Consider the following 10437-nt stretch of genomic DNA (forward strand, 5'->3'; position numbering starts at 1 on the left):
CTGTACCGTACTGTAGGATTTTAGAATCCGTCCTTACATCTGTATCGTGATGTTTACTTTCGGTGAAGTAAATAAATCATTCACTTGTAATGATAATTTTATAATAATTTAGTTATTATTTGCTTATTATACTTATTTATTTGCCAGTGTTTACTGCACGCTGGCTTATTATTAAATTGTACAGTATACTGTAGTAGTAAAAAGGAAGAGGTATACAGTATAGTGTATAATATACAAATAAGCTGAATAAACTATCGTACGAAAACTTGCCGTACGGTACTGTGCTGTGCAGTAAACAAAGGTAGCTTTCTTAAATTCTTAAGATAGCGCAATCCAAGGGCTCTCTCGTCCTGAGGGGTTCAACTTCTTACTATAGTAGTACAATACAGTATGTACATTGTACAGTACTAGTACTGCTCATGATGTACAGCAGGGGCTAGGGACTACTACTGGAAGAACAGTTGGCCGTGGACTGCACTGCAACTTTACTGTAGTACCTTGGCTAAAAATTAAAACTTTTTAAGCTCCGTATTTGAATCCCTTGCTGAGTTGCTGTAGTAGTGTACTGGGCGTAAAGGCGAACAAACAAATTATCCTGAAAGCCATTCATACTTGGTGACGTCAAAAACGCCCACTACCACGTGACTTCTTCAATTGTTTTGAATTCTTCTTCTTCTTCTTCTTGACAGTCCAAAATAATATATATGATATAAAATAAATAAAATAAAATGATAATAATAATGAATTATGAGTAGGTGGCTGGGTGCTTTTTGGCCTTTATATCATACAGTGAGTGTATGCTGTTGGGCAGTTATGCGTACCAGGCCTGTCCATTCGTCCTTTTTTTTTCTCTTTGGAAATCCTTAACTAAAGTTGTATACAGTACAGTACTGTCCGTACAGTACAATCATGGTACAATTCATACTGTACAATACAGTACATTGTACAAGGTGAAACGTCTACGGTACGTGGGCTGCAGTGTACTGTATCTAAGGGCATAGAGTGATTACTGTACTAGTTGAACAGGTTTGCTTCAGTTTTTGCTGATCGTACACGTAGGTAGTCACGCCGGTCGCGACTACGCCGAGAAAAAATTCACTGAAAAAGACAAAACCACTGCAAAGAAATGAAGAAGAAATTTAAGTTTCAAGTCAAATTTCATTTACAAGAATTAGTCTCTGTTCCGTTTGTCAACGGTGCTCTCTTTGCTAAAATTCGCTTACTTCATGGGGGTAAATTTGTAGCCTTTTCGCCAAGGTAACGAATCAATAATTTTACTCAACATCACCACAGTGGATTGCCGTTTTTCTTTTTTCAATCCATGACATGACGACTTTGTTCATTGAGTAGGGGAATCGATAGTGATTCCAGTACTCTTACCTTTAAAATAATAATGCAGCTAAATAAAAAATTGACTTTCTATCGATAATAGGAGTAGAATAGGCTGACTTGGATAGTTGTAAAAATTATGGTATTATGACCAATTTGATAGTTGATAATTGTCAATGGACGTGGTGCTGCTAAATGTTAGTCTTTGACAACAGTTACTCGGGAACGGTTTGAATTCCTCATAAACTCAGTGAGATCGCCGCTACGTATTCTCATCAGTAACAATAATGTGATGTAATATAATAGATGTACTTCTAATAGCTAAAAATAATAGTGCTGCGATTATTTTATTGAAAGCCATTTTTTAGTATGATATTACAGTACTGGATGTCGTTGGGAATATTTAGAAATGCTGCTGGTTACAGCATGATACACTGTATACTTTTACTTCTAGCCTTGCAATACGCTTAAGAATATCTATTTTTTCAACTGTAGGGAAGAAATTCGTAATCATTCTGTTAGTTGGCAATCGGAATACGAATTTTCATGTAAAATATCAGCTAACGAAGAAACTGGTATTTTAGAAAACTGCTGTTGTCGAGTTTCGATACGAAAGGTAACTTTATCTTTAGCTCTCTGAATTTATAGTTCCATCTTTCAACATTGTATAAATCTTAATTTCTAATGAGCATTAAGTTAAAATGTATCCAATATCGCTCCAAGTTATAAGCTATAAATCAAAATTTTTCCACTGACAGCATTCTAGCGTTGTATGCTGCTAGTATTAATTAAGTATACAGGGGAGAGAACGAAGAGTAAGGTCAACTTAACGCCGTCTTGTTATCAATTTTAATAGATAGCGTTACTATGATTTCCGCCTTCTAACCGTTAAGTTAGCCAAACTAAATTTAGAATAACGCTATTTCATCTTCATGCGGTGCTGTGAAGCAATGCAAATGTACTATGGATGCAATTTCCTTATAACTGTTTCGATGATGCAAGCTTAGAGTTTATATTTTTTATTATTTATGATGAAAAGGAGACCTTGCCATCTCGAATCATGCTATAACCATATAACCAACATTTTCGTACAATTACCATAACGGCGTAGCGTATTTATCATCGATTTTATTGATTAGTGAGATATACAGCCTATCAGGTGCTGTATTATACAATAGGCAATAATTAGTGGTTTGCTGGATCGCTTGCGTGAATATTAGTACGGGGCAGCGCGGCTTAACAGTATGTTTCGAGAATTTTTTCTTCTTTTGTTTTTTGTCCAAAAAATCGTCCACAGAAGGACGATAGTGTATCGCATTTTACGATGGAACGAACCTGAGATCAATCTATATTTCGTCTTGAGTTTGTATTTGATGTACAAAAATGGATGAGACCGTGGAAAAATATAATTAGCACTAACAAAAATAATATTACTAGCCAGGATTTAGACTGTTTGTTTGTCCAGTCGAGTTCCGTACTGTACCATTACGGCTGTGCTGAACATTTCCATAACAGAGACCCACCCGTTCAGCAGTTCAAAATCGATACAGTACAGTAGTAAAGACCGCCAGTTATAGTGTACAGTACACTATACACTACGTCATGATCCCGCAAAAATGTATCCGTAAACATGCCGTTGTATATAGACATTTTTTTACGCAAGATGTCATCACATTTTGGGAAGAAACTAGAAATATTATATACTTTTTTCTTTGTTTGCTTGCCTGTGGTACTTATTTTTTTATTGATGAATGGTGTCAAAAACTGCCAGAACTGTATTTCTGTAATTGTATTGTTCACCATGGCCAGCATTTATGCAAGACAAAGAATCTTAGTAAGTGTGATAAAAGGAAACCGTACGACTTAGCCATATGTTGTCTTATGGTTTTGTCTTCCGAATCACTTAGTTACCGAATAACTCCTGTAAGGAGACTGCACGTCTCCAAGTTAAAATGGAATCAACATTTTTTCTCAATTCAATTAGTACAGGCCAATGATATTGGAGATAGCAAATGTATCTGTACAATTTTAATTGGAGACAAGCGCACTTTGTAGGATATTTAAAGTTTAACCATGACTTATTGATTCTAACTGCAAAATTGCTTAGCTGCTAAGTAGAAACTAGTTAAGATTTCTAGTAGAATAGTTCTAATATACAGTCTTGAATATATATTTTTATTTGCAAATCCCCACCGGAGCTAATACGCGTATATTAGTACTGAACAAAGTGTTTATATAAAAGTTTGATAATTAATTGCTTATTAATTTATTGTAGCTTAAATACCTTCGTTACTGACTAGCTTATATGGTACAATATTCGATTTTTGTGGCTTACAAATTAATCGTGCTGCACCATGCATTTGACAGCAGGCCCTCCGATGATCATGACTATTTCACCTCTTATGATTATCATGGGCATCGAACTTCCGCAAATATTCATTGGTCAGAAGCAATCACTTGTAGTAGAATGTATCGCCGGTGATACTTAGTATAAATATAGTGTTCTTATAACAATAATAATATTTAGTTCAATTCAATACTGTACTGGATATATGCATCAATTGAGGCTTAGATACACGGAGGTGTATTTACACCTGTTAGAGGTTTTTTAAATTAAAAAAACCTAATAAAGGACCATTCGCCGTTAAATTATACAGTAAAAAATTGGACAATGGACATTACTGTATTTGTATTTTAGTAATTTCAGTACTGTTTGTAGTTGTGGTGATTTCCCGGATGATTTTATTGTTTACTGACAGATAACAGGTTATCTTCGTCACTGCGTTTTATAGTCGGTTTTCGATGTTCGATGAAACGCCTCGTTTATTCCATGTGAGCGTTTAACACACCGTACAGTATCTTGTCCAGTAGTAAAGTAAATATAAAGGAAAGAAATCAATTCTTTATTGGAGGCTCTACGTTAAAGCCTTTTAAAAAAGTATCTATTCTGTATTTACTGTACATGTGACATATTTATAGTCAGTTAATGCAGAAAGATAGATAGGGTTTGATGCAGAATTTTATGAAATTATATATTAGATAATGGATGTACTGTACTGTATATTACAAAAAGATGTGATTAATGAACTCTATTTACATTTGCAATAAAAATTTTGCTGAATAACCCTCATCAATCGAACCTTTTCGTATTTATCACGTGCTGTTTTATAAGTCAATACAGTAAGATAATTAATTATACAGAATTATACAGTACAATGGGTAATGAGGGAGCGAACTTTGTCATTAGTTGTGTTTTAAAGTTTTGGTTACTGTAGATAATAAATACGTATATTAAAGTGATTGGCTCACTACAGTAACTATTTAATCTGGCACACCCATAAGTACTACGAGTGGCACCTCTCTCCGACGCAGTTCACTATTACGCAGTAATTTGTATTTTGAAAGCTTAACTATCTGTATAAATTTTTTTATCCATATATAGGAAATAAAAGGTGGACAAAAGTGTCAGAAGGTAAGAAATGCGAATTTTATTATATGCTTATTTTTATAACGACTTTCAACGTATTGTTTAGTTGCAGGGTCACTCATTGTATGGAAGAGTGATCATTTTTTGATGAACCGTTGTATTTGTCATGTACTTACTCACTGATGTCTTTGCACGTTTACATACTCAGCTACATTTCTTATCACAACATGATAGTCATGAAGTTTGATACAAATTTTCTAGCATTGTAGGATACAGTACAATATACCGTACGTTCGTATAGCTATGGCTAGTTCGTATTCGCTCAAGATTACTTATCAAATTTCAGTAGCAGAAATTTAAACAGAGTTGCTTCAAAAACAAAATTTTTTTGTTTTATTGCAGCTGGGCTACGTTGATCTTAATCTCTCAGAATTTACGGGAGGCAAGACTGCGCGCAGATTTCTACTAGAAGGGTATGATTCTTCTCATCGTCAGAGCAATTCAATATTAAAGGTAAGAATTAATGGGATAACTATTTAATATGATGTTGAATGGCAATACTGGTTAAATTGTTGAAGATGATAATCAATTCATTCTATAATTAGGTTGATGTGCGCTTAAGTTTAATTTCTGGAGATCCAGTTTTTAAAGCGTAAGTATAATTTATTGACTAATCTTGCTGAGTTACAACATTTTATGCTAGAAACTGCTATACGATGTATTTATGTTTGTGCTAATCTTTTAGTAGTGATGGTATTTGGATTGATATGAAGCTAACTGACATGTGATACATCGATTTATACTATTATAACCACTATAGGCCGGTTCCTGAAGTTACTTTGAGAGATCGTTCTCACAATAGTAATAGCGGCGAGAGCTCAAAAAATCTCACTTGGCATGGCAGAATTAGCACAACGAGTAAACCAGTAATCTCGCCTAGTCGGGCTCGTGCTCATGGATCTATGGATATGGTAAATCTAGGCGCGAATAGAGATACGGGGTCAAATATGATGCACGGACGTACCGATAGCGATTTATCGCGTAACTCGGGATCGTCTTCAAGCAATAACTCACAATCTCGGCGCGACAGTGACAATAGTTCTGGTTCTGGCGAGCATGAGCGGAGAAAAGGCTATTACGGCAAGCAGCAGGTAATGTTAGAAGTAAAAGGATTACTTTGAATATTTAGTTTAGTAGCTGACATTTTTTTATTTTTATGTAATATCATCTAATACTATTTAGTATCGAGGCAGTGGTCTGTACAATTCAAGAATAAATGCCGATGATGTTGTGAACGAAATTATTAACAGGTTAGATTTATTTCAAAATATGGAGTTAAAATATGCCAAATTCGACATTTTTGTTAATCACGTTTCATTTCATAAAATAGCCACGATTTTTCAGCGGAATCGAACGCTTCTGGTGAGTAAAGGGCTCCTATAGTCTTGTGATATTCTTTCATGTGTTGATTAGTTGGCTTTTGATATTTAGGTCTTTTATAAAAAATTTTGAATCCTTGTTTACATAGTACGTTTAGATGTTGATGTATTACAATAATAATAATAATAAAATTATGTTGACAGTGAAATATATTAATACTCTTATAAATTTTAGATCGCACCAATCTGGAATTGGTAGTATCTGGAGGAGTGGCTATGGTCAAGTAAGCTCGCGAGATGATGAGATGAAAGAAACCTGACAAATCTGTCCTTTGGACATGCAGATATTTTAGCATTGTCAATAATACTGTCCTGATGCAAACTTAGTAAACCTGTACTGGTGTTAATTTGGCAAATCATACAAATTCCTCAGTTGCTTAAATGTATTGTACTGTATGATTGTATTTATATTTTATACTTCACTGAAGTTTTATTAGTGTGGAATAAGATCATATATTACCCATGTACCTGTATACATGGGCGGTTAGTTGACGTGAGTAATCTTGTCTACGTTCACAACCAATCTTCATAACTTGTTCAAAATAGCCTGGTAAGCTATTGTTACCATTGAGTCTTACAGTGGTAGTAGCTAGACTACACCTAGAAACTATTTGTATACCGATAAAAGAATATATAGACTACAGCTCTGTGAGCTTTAATTTAGCGTTAGCCACTTTATTAGAACGCTATTTAGTATAAGTTGCGATTTGATTTTGTACTGATTGATCGCTTTCTTGTTTATGAATGTATTGTATACATCATTCACAGTTATCGCCCAATGACATATGAATTACTTACCGGAATGCTAAATGCACAAGTTGTGTTATTTAATCATGATGTTAAGTTTCATGCCAGCAGGCTGGCGAAAGATCATCCGGATGTAGTAGATTCACTTAATGCTGTGTTATATCTTCCGAGTTAACACTATCAAGTAAAAGGCTTCAATGTACGTTTAAGATAAATTGCACTTCCATTTACAATAAGAATAAACTAACAGAACCTTTCATCCAGTCTTGTTGCTCTCTATTGTTAGTATTTAGTATCCTTAGTACTGACGTTAGTGACAAAAGTTCAAATCGCGCATGGATGTTTGCGATGTTATCACATGTCCCCAAATTTGGGAATTTAACAATCGAATGCATGTTTTAGTGGGATACAACTTCGGAATGTACTTATTAATTAATCAGTGGTACTTTATGTTACACTGTTTATAGCGGATGTAATGCTTGTAATATAGCAGTGTAAAGCTACGTTGTCTACAATTACAGTTTGTAAAAACATTGACGTTTACAGCGTTAGAACGTTACGGAATAAGAAATGCCAAGATTGCATTGCACTTAATAAACTGTGAATTAATATGCTAGGGTAACTTTGCGTAACTCAAGCTTATTCCCAAAAATGAAAGTTATGAACGTTATTTGTAATATAAGCGTTATTAGATTTTACGACAGATTAGGGCAGTGATATGAGAAAGTAAGATTAGGTGGTGCTTTATGTTAGCCTAGTAAACTTGTTAGGAAGTCTGTGACAAGTCATAATTCCTAATATTCATTTGTGGTTATAAAAAGGTTGCGATAAGCACGCATACTCTGCGTTTAATTTTTATTATGAGGATACAGTATTATTCTATAGTAGTACATTTGATTTAAATATATAGTATACTGTAGAGAGAAACAATCTAGTTCTTGTACAATTTAATTCATAGTAACGTAAAAATGATTTAACTAAACAGTTTCTTGAATGTAACGTTATTAACATTAGATTATAAAAGTTTTGATAAAACTTTAAAAACAATGATGGGCTATATTCACAATGCCAAGTGCTCTTCATTTGTTAGTATCATTACATATTTTCCATCACAATTGCTTGCAATATACAAAAATGAACTGCGCGATATAGTTAAACAGGTGAAACTTCATTTAATCTTATAAATAGTTTTCGATCTACGAACATGATGACTGTTTAAACATTTGATTTTTATAGTAAGATTAGAAGAAATCTATATGCATGCACGCTATTTACAGTAATAGTAAATGCGTACGCATACCCTCTTTGCCTTCTGTTGTATTGAGTCGAACGCTTTACAAACAATTTTGCGACTTTAAGACAAGATTACTGAAATACATCATTGAGACCAAGATTTTCCAATTCATAATATACTATCGTTGAGTCGCTTTCATATACAGCCAAAACAATTGATCTTTAGCACGCAATGAATAATGAAACACGATCAGTTAAAGCATAGGTTAATCGAATTTTTAACGATTATTATAAAGGCATTAATGATTTAGAACAACCATGGTACAACGTTATTGCTACAATATTTTTTTATATTACGTTTGTTCGCTGCAGTATTGTCAAATATTGACTAATTACGCTCGCACATTAAAATTATTACGACGAGGTACTTCAGCTTTGTGACTATGATACTATGATGCAAGCATCATATAATAGTTTCCCCATAATTATGAATATTACTAGATAAAGTAAATTTAATTTAATACTGCTATCAATAAATCTACAATTACAGTATTATATATGATTGCTTCACATTAAGGTTGAAGTAGTAATTAATAATAATTATCAACAAAGGACATATAAATATGATTATCGAAAGAGGTTTAATTAATTAAGGTACCGCTCTCAAGCGTCATTATCGCTATCGCAAAGTCATATGTCTAACCTGTTGTCGGAAATTTGATCGATAGTCTCGAGTAATCTATTAATCAGATAAAGATTTCGAAATTCAATAAAATAATTTATAAGATAATAACGTATCATTGTAGTTTTATTATCTTTGTTGATAAAGTAACTTGATAAAAAATCTTGCGTTATAATCTTTGCTAAACCTTGTCATAGTTGTCTTCGATTGAGCGTTGACGGGTAGAACGACACTACTTTGATTCTAAGGCAATATTATCAATGGGTTGATTAGTTCATTGTACACAATACCTTTGGAGTAAGCATTAATGACATAGGAAATTGGTTGTATAACAATTTACGCTATTACGAAACTGAATAAGTGATGAACACGATTTTGTTTGTGCTGATATTCGTTGTGTTTATTTTACGTATATTAATAAATTGGCCGTTATATTCTAATTCGTGGATAGAACTTTTACGTTCCCTGCTATCTTTTCAAATTACGTAAATACCTAGCAAATAATGTAGGTATATCTAATGCGATCTGAAAGAATATGTTTCTTCATTATTGAGTTTACAATTGTTACTTATTTCTAATTTCTGGTTCAATATTACTATACTGTATGCTTTACTGATGCGTTTACTGTAAAACAGAACGCCAATATAAGCCTTAGATTATGTATTGTAAGAATCTTCATTATCACGTACATGCTGCATCCAACTACAAACTCACCTTACGATCTGATTTTCCCGTTATGTATATAATCTCATGAAGTGGGAGTCCATGTATCGCTAGTTGAAACCAATTTTTGACTACGATATTAAAAAAGCCCAAAGTAAAAATGTACGTTGATTCAATATATAACTAAGCAACTGCACTATTGTGCGACATTATACTGCAAATCACAGTTGCATTATTGCATACATGTGCACCTTCATTTAAAAATATCAGTCTGCTTGGAATGAATAAACTGTAGTGCAATATTGACGCATGTACTGTATGCTGACTGAAATGTTTAATAACTCGTGTACTATTGAACAACAATAATTGTTACATTTTTGATACAAGCTATGAGTGCACTATTACCTTCACATAAATCTAAATAGACTTGCAGGACAGCTTTCTGATATGTTGAATTGCCAATATTCCATCTTTTAATTTCCTCCGCCTGTACAGAATCCCAAGGTACATACTTTCAGAAATATGCAATTCTTTGTAAATAGCGACTTATACCAGCATACTCGATTAAGAACTAATCTTCCTCAAGTACGGTATACGCGTGTATGAATCGTGGAGCATCTTAATTTAAAAAAAGTCTATGGCATGTAAAGGGTAAAACAGACATACTATAATATAGATACAGATAGTGGCCTAATCTGTCGGTGATGGTGTAGTCAATAACGTTCTTAAGATGCAAAATCTGCAGTATCTGCCGGTATATAATTCACGATGTAACTAATTGTGATACATCTATATACATATTCATGCACCATTAAAACGTAGTGCTACCACTATATTAAGATGCCGCACTGTAACCTAACATGGTATCATATACTGTAGATTAAATACGCTTATGGGCTATTGCATGACGTATATAA

The 10437-nt window shown here is 33.6% G+C and overlaps 1 protein-coding gene across 1 annotated transcript; it reads left to right on the forward strand.

Moving 5' to 3' along the window:
* Positions 1 to 1126: 1126 nt before the first annotated feature.
* TRIADDRAFT_63641 (uncharacterized protein) lies at positions 1127 to 7196 on the forward strand (the record flags this gene model as incomplete). Its single annotated transcript, XM_002109316.1, has 10 exons — positions 1127 to 1257; positions 1825 to 1945; positions 4772 to 4801; positions 5159 to 5269; positions 5362 to 5408; positions 5577 to 5907; positions 5999 to 6066; positions 6147 to 6178; positions 6371 to 6419; positions 6964 to 7196. 10 exons carry the CDS (start codon positions 1127 to 1129, stop codon positions 7115 to 7117), a joined length of 1074 nt encoding a protein of 357 aa, XP_002109352.1. The 3' UTR covers positions 7118 to 7196.
* Between the last annotated feature and the right edge of the window lie 3241 nt (positions 7197 to 10437).

This window comes from Trichoplax adhaerens, genomic scaffold, assembly GCF_000150275.1.
Source record: "Trichoplax adhaerens TRIADscaffold_2 genomic scaffold, whole genome shotgun sequence".
Taxonomy (NCBI): Eukaryota; Metazoa; Placozoa; class Uniplacotomia; order Trichoplacea; family Trichoplacidae; genus Trichoplax; species Trichoplax adhaerens.